The sequence below is a fragment of the Dipodomys ordii genome, unplaced genomic scaffold, assembly GCF_000151885.1.
Source record: "Dipodomys ordii isolate 6190 unplaced genomic scaffold, Dord_2.0 Scaffold41, whole genome shotgun sequence".
Classification (NCBI taxonomy): Eukaryota; Metazoa; Chordata; class Mammalia; order Rodentia; family Heteromyidae; genus Dipodomys; species Dipodomys ordii.
In genome coordinates, this window is record NW_012267257.1 from 7,899,916 (window position 1) to 7,913,604 (window position 13,689).

General features: G+C 41.8%; 1 protein-coding gene across 1 annotated transcript in view; it reads left to right on the plus strand.

Moving 5' to 3' along the window:
* Positions 1–8,017: 8,017 nt before the first annotated feature.
* The window catches only part of Oxct1 (3-oxoacid CoA transferase 1), a 129,438-nt gene continuing 123,766 nt past the window's right edge, over positions 8,018–13,689 (plus strand). Inside the window, exon 1 of the mRNA XM_013018597.1 lies at positions 8,018–8,216. Coding sequence (XP_012874051.1) covers positions 8,139–8,216 — 78 coding nt within the window. The 5' untranslated portion in view covers positions 8,018–8,138. The remainder of the gene's footprint in view (positions 8,217–13,689) is intronic.

Genomic DNA, 13,689 nt, shown 5'->3' on the forward strand with positions numbered 1-13,689 from the left:
GCAATGAACATGGGACTAAAAATAGGTCTTTGAGGTTCTGAAATGTATACTTAGAAGTCTTAAACTAAAAATATACAGCTAGTACATCCTATAAGAGTGAAATAAAATGGGCTGGGAAGGTGTGTCAGTGGTAGAATGTTTGCCTTGTATGCATGAGGCCCTGAGTTCCATTCCTCAGTACCACATAAGCAGAAAAAGCTAGAAGTGGTGCTGTGGCTCAAGTGGTAGAGCACTAGCTTTGAGCTGAAGAGCTCAGGGACAGCACCTAGGCCCAGAGTTCAGGCCCCACGACCGGAACTACCCCCTTCCCTACCCCAAAAAGGAGTAAAATAAAATTGTACAACAATTTAAGAAGTGTGAGATGGTACTCAAATCCTGACCTTATTATACTGATTTTTCCCTCATCATTACATGGTCCCTTTTCAGTTTGGAGGTGCAAATACATACCTTTTGTGATTATCATTACATAATCAACCTGAGTTCTGTGTTTTATTCTTATCCTAAACAATTTCACTTATAACTTAAAATTGTTACTTTTTTCAGATGACACAATAATCTCAAGATGTCATGAAGATATTTTTCCAGTGATTGTATATTTGTAAGTAAATCTTACTACTAAGCATAGAAAAATAATTGTGGAATATAATCTGAAAATAAGTAGAGTGTGTCTCAATGTCTTGTAAGTATTGCTTTTGAAATGTATCTTTGCAGCTATTAATGTTTGCCTTGGAGAATAAGCAGAGATATGGTGTTGCCAAAATAGATAGTTTGCTTTAATTTCTTCTTTATTAAAAAGACTTAATCAAATTGAGATTTCAACATGAAGATAGGAAATAAAAATGAAAGAAACACAGAGGCTTTCAAAGAAAATAAAGTATAAGATAATTTGCAACTGACTATATTCTTATTGTTTTCATGCCTTTGAATGGCTGGTTATTTGTGGGGTTAGGACAAATGGAAACATTGGTTACCAAGAGACTCCACTAGAAGTGTAGAAAAGAAAAGCCAAGGGGCCGTTATGTGTTGGTGAGCACAAAATGAGCTAAAAAAGAGAAAATGCAACCATATATAATTACTTCTAACACATCAAGAGTAGGAAGGAAGTATTTAGTCTAAAGAGCTGAGCCAAGATGCATACTCAAGCTCATTGCTCGTGTTAGTATGAGATGAATAGTGGATCTCTGCTTTCATATAAAAAATAATTCAGGGGGTAGACACAAAGGAATTTATAACAGAACAGATTTAATCAGATGTTGCACTTTATTGAAGTAGAAATGATTATTAAGTGATAGTACAATCCTAAAAGGATTTGAGGTTGTATAGCTTGACCTAGCAGTCAAAAATGCTCCCAAATTTCAGGTACTTTTATGAGCAGAGTCTAATGATTAATATAAAGACATGTATATAATTGTGACATTTTCCAAGAAATGAGAAAGTATTTCCAACGTCCAGGGAATGGGGAGATGTTTCCTTAATATGGTACCATCAGAGCCAAGTGTGTTCATGAAACTATAACTATATAATAAGTCCTGGTGTTGAGAAAATCCCTATTTGGGTCATTGCTGGGGACTTTAGCTTCTGTATCAAAAGTCACCTCCATAATAATCAATCATTGCTCTATGACAATGGTGGAGCAGAATGTTGGGCAAAAAATTCAGTGCTGCACACATTTCCTGGCTCCTTTGTGCTATTCCTTCTCTACCTGCCTCTTCCACATTACTAGGTTAGAAAAGTACAGCTCAAGTCAACAAAACCAACATTTGTCAAACATTTGCTGTTGCTATGCAGAACACTAGGGATCAAAAAATGAACAACACGTCCTTGAAAAACTCATAATCCAGATGTTTTAATCTAGAGTTTATAATCTAGCAGATTAAAAGAAAATTGACTCCTTGGGGGATGGAATGAGCTGTTAAAGTCCATCAGAGAAGTGGTACATTATCTAGGTCTTGAAGACAAGCAGCAGTTTGCTTAGTTAATCTAGGAAAATGTCTTGAGCAAGAGCTCCATGTCAGAAAGTCCTTAGCACATGCGATGAGCAGAATGCAAGCTGACTTAGCTTGAAAGAGATTGCATTAAAAAAAGAGCATTCTTTCAACTAAAATCACATTTAGAACCACAACATATAAAATAGTCAAAAGTGATATTGCATAGTTTAAATCTATTGTAATTGTGGAATATTTTCCTGTTATAAATGAAATCAACAAGAATAAAACTCTCGGAATTTAAAAACAGCTTACAGCCTTGGGGTCTTTTCTATTGTCCTTACGTTTCTATTGTCCTTACGTTTTGCTCTGCAATGTCAAGAAAATTCTGGTTCAGAATGCAGCTTGCCTTAGACTTTCAGTATATATTTCAATTAAAGTACATCAAAAGCTTGGAAAGCAATCACTTATAGTAACAATACCCCTTGTTGACAGATGCAGTGGATAAGGATCATTCTCAATTAAAAATACCCTCTAAAAAGTTCATTATTTGGAAGTGTTTTATATATTCTTGCTGATCATTACTATGTTATGTTAAAAACTATTGCCAGGCAGTATCTATGCCTGACCATGATGCCCAAATATTATATACTTACACAAATTTAGGCAAATCAGTTGAAAGAGGTCTAAATGATAAACAGATAATCACAGAAATAAAACTTTCTTTATCAATAGATACTGTAAGGAAACTTGTGACTCAGCGATAATAAAAATAAAACTGAGAGAAAGAATATGAGCACTCAAGCAAAGTTTTAATGGAGGCTTTTTTCCTAGAAGTGGAGTATTTGGGGAGGAGTAATACTGGATATAGTGAGTCCTGGAATAACCCTTTTATTGCATTGCTGAGTGGGCTAGAATCTGATAATTTTCAACTAACCACACCTATAACATTTTTCAAAGAACTTTTTCCTCACGTCATTAGATATGGATGAAGAGTGAGCTCATCTATGAGTCCTTGGAGATATTTTGGCATCACCTTGTTCCTTGCCATGCACCTGGCAGATTTTATTCCCGTATTGAGTAAGAGAGGTGCTTGCTTTGGCACCGTATGAACTAAAATTGGAATGATACAGAGATTAGCATGACCCCTGTGCAAGAATGAAGCGTTCCATATTTTTAAAGACAAAATGTTTAAATAGGAATACAGGTCGACACATTCAACAAATGAGATGTACAAGACACTATGTTGAAAAATGAACTTTACAATTTAGGTGGGGTGGTGGTGGTGGTGTGGGGAGGTGGTGGGGGGAGTGGGGGGGGGTGGGGGTGTAGTTGAGGAGGTGGGAGGGATGGGATGGTAGGGGAAAACAAAGGAGGAGGCAACAATGCTTGATAAGAAATGTACTCATTACCTTGCTTATGTAACTGTAACCCCTCTGAACAGTCTTCACAATAAAAAACTTATTTTAAAAAGAGCAAGAGAGTAGGAGAAAGACACACTTCATTCATTATTGACAAGGGAAGGTCAGGGCAAAAAGTGGGTTTCATAGATTAAGGCCTGAGAGAATTTATCTACCTCTTGTTTCCATTTCACTTGTAACTAATAAAGATTTCTTGAAGTGTTTTAGGAAAGGATATAAGAATATAAGCTGAATTAAAAATGATAATTAAAAGAATGGTTAAATTTGAGGTTTCATTTAGGAAGGAATTGCAATCATTCAAACAGGAGAAACTGAAATCAAGGCCCTGCAATAGTGCAGAATTAGTGAGACCAGATTTCAAAATACCTTGAGTAATGATACACAGATCAGACAGTACCCCTGAACCAGTAATGGTTCAGAGAGCTCCACTAAGGAGCGTGTGCAGAAAGTGATTATCAACAGGAAGAGGAAGCTTGAAATAGCTTGCTAGATTACAGTTCAGCACTTTTGGGGGACAGGGCTTGGTGAGTCTTTTGCCTGATAGGAAAATGGTCTGATCAGTTGGCAGCCTGTGATTGGTTGACACTATCTGTTTTAAGTATATATATTAAGTTTCGGTCTGATAAGTAGAAATATAGAATATTTGCCAGGTGTTGATGGGTTATACCTGTAATCCCAGCAATTTAAGAGGCTGAGATTGAGGATTGTGATTCGAGGCCAGCCTGAGCAGAAAAGTTCCTGAGGCACAGAAGCTGAATTTGGAGGTGGGGTTTGAGTGGTAGATTGTGTTTTTTGAGCAAGAAAGCCAGGTGAATTGAAAGGCACTTACTTCAAGCCCCAGTACCTGCACACATCCCCTCCTTCCCCCCCAAATTCAAGTCTGTTAGTGTCTACATCTTAGGCTTTCTAGTCTCCAGAATTGTGAAAAATAATTTTTGGCTTTTATGTTATTCAGTCTAATAAATAATGTTATAGCTGCAAAAATGGACAGAGACTGAAGCACAATGGCTCATGCTTGCAATCCTAGCTTTTTAGGAGGCAGAGATTAAGAAGATCACAGTTTGTGGCCAGTCTGGGCAAAAAGTACTTGAGATCACAATTAAACGAAAAGCAAAAACAACTAAACTGGGCATGGTAGGGCACATTCCAGCCATGCAGGAGGCATGGTAGAGAAACCATGCTCAGAGGCTGGATTTGAGATGAAAAGCAGGAGACCTTATCTGAAAAATAGCATAGAGAATAAAGAATAAAAAGTATAAAGGACTGGTCATGGCTTAAGTGGTAGAGCCTTATTTTAAGGACCTGAATTTAAACCCTCAGAGTGAAAAAAAAACAGCATGCAAAAGATAAACACATTGACAAACATAATCTTTTCACCTGTCTACTGCTCAAGGTATAGTCTTCTAACCCCATAATAGTACAAAAAGATACTGGTTGGAGCTCGTAGCAAGCTATTGTACTTTGGTGCCACACAGATAGAGAATAGTAGAGCTGAGATTTGAATTCAGTCAGTCTAGCTACAGAGTCCTTGCTTTTGTTTACCATTTTGCTTGCAGCACTTGATTCTGAAAGTGTACAAATTTATGATATAAAAATCCAGAACATATGTAGATCAGGATAAAAATGAGATTAGGGGAGGGGGAGAAAGACAAAGGAAATGACTAGGGATTGAACTCCTCAGGGCCTCACACTTGATCAATGGCACTCTATTATCTGAGTCACGTTTCCAATCCTTTTTGCATTAGGTTATTTTTCCTGCTAGGGTCTCCCGTTTTTGCCCAGGCTAACCTCAGGCATTGGTCCTTCTACCTATGTCTCTTGCATAACTGGGATTAGAGGCAGAAGCCACAGAACCAGACCCTAGAATTTGTTTTCCATTTACAAAAGGACTTTTGTTTAAAATGAAGCATTTATGTCTTTTTGTAATTGACTTAAAGCACCTAGATTAAAAACTCCTATTACTAGTTAAGCCAGTCAGACAACATTTGAAAAACAAGTCTTGAGATGATCTGAGTAGCAATCTGGAGGAGTTAATTATCAGGGAAGAATGTCCTGTTTTTCTGTCATGAGCGATGTTAATGCATCACATTTTAGGGGAATTTGAATGAAATTTCTCAAGTGGAAAATGATTATAATCTACCTCTGACACACGATCTGCTTTCATTTAAAGAAAAGATAGTATGCTTGCACACATACATGCGTGCACACACACATACACTACAAGGTAATACAAAATAAACTTTCCTTATTTCCTTATTACCTGTCTATAATCATAACTTTGTTTAAAGGCTTCAAGTTTAATTCTGTCTGCTTTCAGCAGTGTAAAAGTCAAGCTGTAAGAGTCCACAAAGGGAAGTTTCCAGACTATGGTATATTTGCCACACATTTCCTTTCAAAGTTAAGGAGAATTGTTCCTACTAGTCAGAAATTTAATACGAGACTTTTCACAAATTAAAATTAAAATGGTTTTTGTGGAACTAAAAAAACATTTCTTGCAAAAATAGTTTTCCTACTTGTTCAAGATAATCATATATTATTGAGAAAGTGTAACATTAAGCCATGGAATCATCACAAACACAGTTCCCTGTGTTTTAGCCATTCAGCAATGAGGCTGCTATTTTCCTCTTCAGGAGGCTTCCTTGCACAGAATATAAGATTTAAAATATGAGTCTTCCTCAGCCAGGATCAACAGGGTGAGCCTAGCCAGGAACAATGGGTCATAAGACTAGAGACAAAGTTGCCAGTGCTTTTTCCATTTCACATGACTGTGGAAGGGAAAATGTAGAGAAGCAGCCCCAGTTAGGAATGTAAGGTCACATTCTGTAAACTGTAATGCATCAGCTACCATATACTATAAAAGGACTAGTTAAAGGACCTTGGTTATAGTACTTGAACTTCCTCTCAAGCCAACTGATTGAAAATGTGTTAGGATACCCAAAATTGCTGCGTTAACCTCCCCCATATGGAAGCAGATAGTTTAATATGCTTTATTCCCTCACTGATTTTGGTTAGTTATAATATTCACAGGGAACAAAAGGTTTAGAGCTAAAAAAACACAAGAAAAATGTTTTAGTGGACAGACTTTAAACTGGACTGTTCATCTTTCGCTGTCTAGATGTACTTTGTAAGGAAGTTCTGTTTTCATTGAATTGTCTCGTATTTTTATTGGCTCAAAATCAGCAGTCATATTAGCAGTACTTGGTAAGTTTTTAATCCAATAAATGTTTACTGAACTTCTACCTGGTCTTTCCACTAAGCTAAGTGTCTAGAATGTCCTCAAGAAATTCGACTTGGCTGGCAAGTCTTCAAGTTGCTAGTCAAGAGATAAAACTTTAACGGGGCACTTTACATTTCTAATCCTAGCTATGCAGGGGGAGGCTGAGATCTGAGGATCTTGGTTCAAAGCCAGCCTCGGCAGGAGATTCTTTAATCAACCATCAAAAATCCGGAAGTAGAAGTGTGACTCAACTGATAGAAAACCAGCCTTGAGTGAAAAAGCCAAACCAGAATGTGAGCCCCTGAGATCTAGTACTGGCACAAAGCCCCTTTCTCTCCAAGAAAAACTTGAACTGAATGTGGTTCATAGATTAATATCTGTAATCCTAGAACTCAGGAGGATTCATATCTGTAATCTTAGCACTGGAGGCAGGAGAATGGGAATTTTCCTAGGACAGCCTGGATTCAATCAAACAACAACAAACCCAACAACAACAAAAATCATCACTACCACTAAACAAACTAAACAAGCAAGCGCACAACTGAAACAAAAAGAACAAAACATCAAAAAGATAATGCTTAAAGAACACATCTAGGTCATGCCAATTTACCCCTGCAATTGGAATAGATTTACAATAGTGCTTAACATTTACTGTGTGCTCTTAATGTTCCCAAAGCTTTGCATGAGTTCTCTTACAAACCTGAGTCTGAGTGTTACAAGTAACCCTAATTTGCATCTGGGGACACCTAAATTGAGGAGAGTTACATAACCTGACTAAAGTCAAAGGGACACACACATCTATGTTTGCATCTGCTGTGTAATCTCAGGGATTCCTGTGTCAGAAAGATTCTGGAACACACAGGCTTGGATGACCAGCACCAACTTCCCAGTTCTAATCTTGTCCTTCTGCAAGCTGGCTGGTGGTGTCTCATGACTGATAGCTTGTGTCAGCTTCTCAGAGCAAACTTTATGCAAGCCATGGCCAGGAATGGGAAATGTTAGAAATGGGGCTATCCAGGTTGGGAGAGGGATTTTAGGGGTGCCCGGGTGCCCTTTGGCATCTCACCCATACATCTGCCAGGCGGTGACCTGCTAATGCAATAGTTCCACCGGAGACCCTCCGTGGCCCTTAGAGCCCCAAACATAAACCAATGCTCCTCTCGGATGTAGGCAAATGAAGGGGCGCTGGAGACCTCTCAAAGTTAAAATGCTGTTGGAGGGACTTGTGGCAGCAGATGAATACAGCTGCCCGGGACACGCAGAGCCCCGGGGATCTTCCCCGCACCCCCGTGGGCTGTGCAGAGCGCGCGCTGGCACCCCCCGCCCCAGGCATGGGCTCCTCCCCGCTCGGCTTCACCGGGCTGCCTCGTGGCCCGCAAGGGGCGGCACCGCGCCCAGGCCCCGAGGACGTCACGGACGCGCGGTCGAGCCTCCAGCCCGCCCCCGGCACGCCTCGCCTCTTCTTCTCGGCCCTCCTTCGCCGGTGACGCCGCGGCGGCCCCCGACAACCCAGCCCTTGCACACTCCAGCGCGCGCGCCCCAAACCGCCGCCCCATTGCGCCCCCGGTGCCGAAGATGGCCGCTCTCAAACTGCTCTCCTCTGCGCCAAGGCTCTGCGGCTCCATCCGCAGCTCCCCGAGCGTCTGGTCCAAGGTAACGAGCCGGGTGAAGGGGCCGGCCACGCGCGGCAGAGACGCGGATGCGAACGCTGCCCCGCGCCCGCCTTCCCTCCTCTACCCATCGACACCCTCTCTCCAGCCCCGGAACTGGCATCTGCGGCGGGCGCGGTTGCCCTGGGCACCACGAAGGAGCCTTTGGGTTTCTGGCTCCCCTTCCCCCCCCTCCCGCCCCGTGCCTCCGATGGCGGCTTTTCTTGGTTTTGCATCCGATGGCGGCTTTTCTTGGTTTTGCATCCGTTTCCCTGACGGGGCGAGGCGGGGTGGAGAGGCCTGGGGACGACTGGCAGCGCCTTTCGGGGCACGCGCGCCTGGGGCGCCCCCTGGGCACGCGCCCGCGCCGCGCGGACAGCCACCGGGCGAGGGGAGGCGCGGGTTCAAGAAGGGGAAATGGTAGGGAGGTGCCCTCAGATCTCTGCCTCCCATGGGGCCTCTGGAGGCCCCAGAACCCGGAGCCGCGTTAGCCTGGGCTGGCACAAGTTCACAGCCAAGTGGGTGGATGCTGTGCGCCCCGGGGGCGAATGCCTCTCCCCATCCTCTCCTTCCCTACATGGCTCTGCCGCACCGTGGCGGTGGGAAGGGGAACCCGGCCTGGAGCGCGTGGAGGTCTGGCAGTCTGGCGCGCAGTCTCAACTAGCTTGTCTGTATTTGCAGACGTCCCTTCTCCTCCAGGCTTCTCACATCCCGGCTAGAGGGTAGGGACGCTGACAGTTTTGTTCGGTCTGTACTTTCCGACCCGCTGCTGTCGCTCTGCCAGTGGATTGATGTGTGAGTTTGTCTTATGAATGGTCTCTGCCTGTAAGCTCAAATTTAAAAGGGATTTCCCGTCTAGAGTCGTAGGACTGGAGTACTACAAGGTCAGGTTGAGGAGGTATCTGAGATGACCTCAAAAGACCTTCCCTAGAACAAGGAAGCAAGCGTTTTCTTTGGTAGTGTATTGAAATAGCTTTGAGCTTGAAATCATGCCTTGGGCACAATGTGTGTCCACAACACAACACAATCAGCCCTTCTGAAACCTTCGTCCCCCCCCCACCCCATCCAGTTTCATACAGTTTAGAACTTGGAAAGGCTTCTTCTGCAAGTGGTAGGGAATGATTCAGAGTGGGATCATTTCATTCTTAAATTCGCCTTAGAGAGCTTTTTGGTAATAGCAGATAGCTTTGGAGATATTAAACATTATTATTAAGAAAGAACTTGACCTTCACCCTGGCTGGTACAGGTGCAGAAGCCAAAGTAAAAACTGGGACACAGAATGACCTTGAGGTAAGGTCATTCATATTGTCACTTACTGGTTTGCTCAGTATAATGTACTTACCCTAGGCATTCCCACCCTGAATATAATCATTAAACCATTTCTCAAGTCAGGAAATCTCTTCCAGATGGATGAGCTATAATTATAGCTTTTGCTGGACCTCATTAAAAGTTCACATAGAGTTCAACTCTGGGCCTTTGTCACCTATGTGACATCATAGGCCTAGCCCCTGTTTCTGCAGTGCCCCCTCCCCATGGCATGGAACCTAAATCTTCACCTCCTCTTTGACCTGCAACACTTGTAATGCTTGTTTAACTTTGAGACCATTTTCTCTTTGTCCTTCAGTGTTACACACTATGCCTCTAAGAATAGATATGGAACACATTGAACCCAGGGAGGAGAGAACCCTTCAGGCAACTTAATTAATAATCTAGGCCATTTTTTTTCTGCTAAGTATAATCAAGGATTAAGTGAGAAGTGAGATAATTATTTTAAAAATATGTGAAAAAATTTAAATGATAGGCAAGTGCATTTCCCTGGAATTTGTATCACAATTACCTGGAAGGTTTTTTTTTTTTTTTTTTGCCAGTCCTGGGACTTGAACTCAGGGCCAGGACACTGACCCTGAGCTTGTTTTGCTCAAGGCTAGTGCTCTACCACTTGAGCCACAGCACCACTTCGCACTTTTTCTGTTTATGTGGTACTGAGAAATGGAACCCAGGGCTTCATGCATGCTAGGCAAGAACTCTACCACTAAGCCACATTCCCAGATTGCACCCACGTTCAGGTTCTGGGTTGAGTTTCTTAGTTTACATCAACACACATCACTTTTTCCTGGCTGTGATGTCCTGTTCCTCCTGATGAGTTGCTGCATGTGTCCCCTTCATATTGCTGCCCTTTCCTTCTACCGTGCCTCAAATCAGCTCTTTCTATATAGTATTTTCTCCTCATATCTCTTAATCAGGTTTTGGTACTGAGGAGGCCAACAACATCAACCTTTCTTTTTTTTTTTGGTCTGGTTGTGGGGCCTGAACTCTGGGCCTGGGCACTGTCCCTCAGCTCTTCAGCTCAAGGCTAGCGCTTTACCACAGCGCCACTTCTGGCTTTTTTCTTTTTGCTTATGTGGTGCTGAGGAATCGAACCCAGGGCCTCATGCATGCAAGGTAAGCGCTCTACCACTGAGTCACCTTCCCAGCCCAAACATCAACCTTTCTGTGTCATAATTTATTTATTCAATGGAAGATGACAAAGTTGACATTGTGTGGATGTACAGTCTGTATCATTAAGATAATAATTACTTTTTTAAAATAAAAACAATTCTTCATATATTTTCACTGAAAGATCATCAAGAAGTGCATTTTCATTAGGTCATGAAGTTTGAATGACAGAAAAAAGACATTTAGGTGAAAGAAATAATGATAGCAGTGAGTGGTTAGGACAGAAGGGACTCTGGATTAAGAAGCTAGGAAATGAAATGTAGGGTCACCATAGGTTAAGAATTAGATGTAAGAATTTCATGTAAAGGATCAAGAGTGAAGGTGTAGAAGGTACTAAAAGGAGGAAAAAAAAGATGGGCACTGTGGTTCATGCCTGTAATCCCAGCTACTCAGAAGGCTGAGATCTGGGGATTGTGGTTCAAAGCCAGCCCAGGCAGGAAACTCTTGTCTCTAATTAACCACCAGAAAACCAGAAATGATGCTGCGACTCAAGTGGTAGAGTGCTTGCCTTGAGCTGAAGAGCAGAGGAATAGTGACCAGGCCCAGAGTTCAAGCCTCATGACCTACTGGAGTGGGGATTTGGGGGGGGGAGGAATAGACCAAGTGGAAACAAATTGTATTATCTGAATTTTGAGTTTTTTAATTCCCTTAAGTACTCAATTATATTTCCCCCTCCATGGTAATAACAAGAAGAATTACCAACAATGGAATGGAGTTGTGGGGAGTAAAAAAACAATCCTTTGGGGCTGGGAATGTGGCTTAGTGGTATAGAGTGCTTGTCTACATGCATGAGGCCCTGGGTTCGATTTCTCAGTACTACATAAACAGAAAAAGCCAGAAGTGGTACTGTAGCTCAAAGTGGTAGAGTGATAGCTAGCCTTGAGAAAAAAGGGAACTCAGGGACCGTGTCCAGGCCCTGAGTTCAAGTCCCATAACTGACAAAACAAACAAACAAAACCCTAAACAATCCTTAGCAGGAAGAACAGTGCTGAAGGAATATCAATACCAAGCTTCAAACTCTGTTACAAAGCCAAAGTATTAACAGCTTGGTTCTGGCACAAGAACAGGCTTGAGGACCTATGGAATAGAATAGAAGACCTTAGAAATCAACCCACAGACTTATAGCCACCTAATTTTGATAAGGGAATCAAAAACACAGGATGGAAGAAAGACAGCCTCTTTAACAAATGATGCTGGCAGACGTGGTTATGCATGTGCATAAAGCAAGTTAGATCCTTGTATAATACCCTGCACCAGAATCAACTCCAAGTGGATCAAAGACCTCAATGTAAGGCCAGAAACCCTGAAAAGGGATAAGGGGAGACACTAAGACTCCTTGGCACAGGTCAAAACTTGGTAAGTAAAGATCCAGAATCACAGCAAATCGAAGAAGACTAGAAACATCAGCGTAAAAAACCAAAATGCAATACTTTATGTGAATATAAGGGAAGACCCAGGTGAAAAAATTATTTCCAGAATAACTAGACATTAGAATGTTATATTTCTTATTCCTCATTCTTCTCCAAGCCTAACGGTTATTTATTTATTTACTTGCTTTGGTAGCAGCTTGTACACTTGTTGTTTTTTTTTTTAAATGCTAGTATGTAAAGTATTTTAGAAGTTAAAGCTTCATTTTGTAACACCTCAAAGCTGTTTGAACTGGGTCATCCCAGAAAGACAATTTTCCACAATTCCCCAATTATAGAAAGTGTCAGACACTGAGGGTGGAGAATGGGAACAGGGGCAAAGCAGGTTAAGAGAGCAAACGGCCAAGCTTCCTCTACTGAGCTGCCTTCCATATCCTAAGCCGCTTTCTAGGCTGTGGGCTTGGGAAATCTTCTGTGGTGCAACTAGCTGCAAGCATCCTATGTCCTCTTTGCCCCACTGCCTGTGCTCCCAGTGCTGGCTTGCCCAGCAGCCTAAATATCTGGACTGGCAATCTTGATTGCAAAAAAAAAAAAAAGGACATATTGCTGGATGAAGCGATTTACACCGTTAATCTCAGCCACCTGGGAGGCTGAGCAGGAGAATCACTTGAGCCTAGGACTCAAGCTAAGACCCTGTCGAAGAACTAAAAAACCCAAGTCCCACTTCAACTCCCCCCATCCCCACCATGTGTTAATTAATCATAAAGCTAAGACTATTTTTTTTAATTCAACAAAAGCTACTTGGATTAGTTTGTCATAGTGTGAGTTACAGTATTTAACTATTTTGTGTAACAGTGAAATCAGTGATCTATGTGTACAGGACAGAGTGGTGAAGTTAAAAGTTAAAATTAAACCTCAGTAAATGACAAGTTGATCATAGTGGGGAATAGAGAAAGGGCGGTATTCCCACAAGGAAGCAACCATTCCCTGAATATTTTATATAGTACAGGCACAGAGGTTTTGTATATAATTTAGTCTAATTATAATCTTGGGAGACTGTTGTCACCATCTTGTAAAATTCAAGTGTAAATGCCAATACATACTGCTAACTGAATGCATGGATGATGAAAAAAAAATGGAATGCCTGTGAAGTTCTTCATTACCTTGAAATCTTACGGTCCTGCAAGCATGGTACTACTTTGGTTATCTGGATAAATGTATGTCTCACTTCCAACCCCTTGAATTTGCTAGTCCAACTTATGATCTTTTTAAAAATACTCTGATGGGTTCCTCTCTTCTCAAGAATAGGACAAGCTGCCCAGTAAGGTCTGATCATTTGTTTACTTCTTAGCAGCGGCAAACAGCCCTTTGTGCTTTTATTTTTGTTCATGAGTCTGAAAACCTCTCTGAGTTCTTGAACGACATGTGTTTTCTCCCCAACTTACTATCTATGGAATTCATATTTCTCAGTCTATAGAGAAAATGTTCAAGGTGACCTTGCTTCCCAGACTATCTGAGTGTGGATGCATTCTTTTCTTCCTACTAAGGCCTATCCACTTCACTTATAGTGGACATAGCAGCTGCAGAGTTACTTACGGAAAACCGTAGGACACT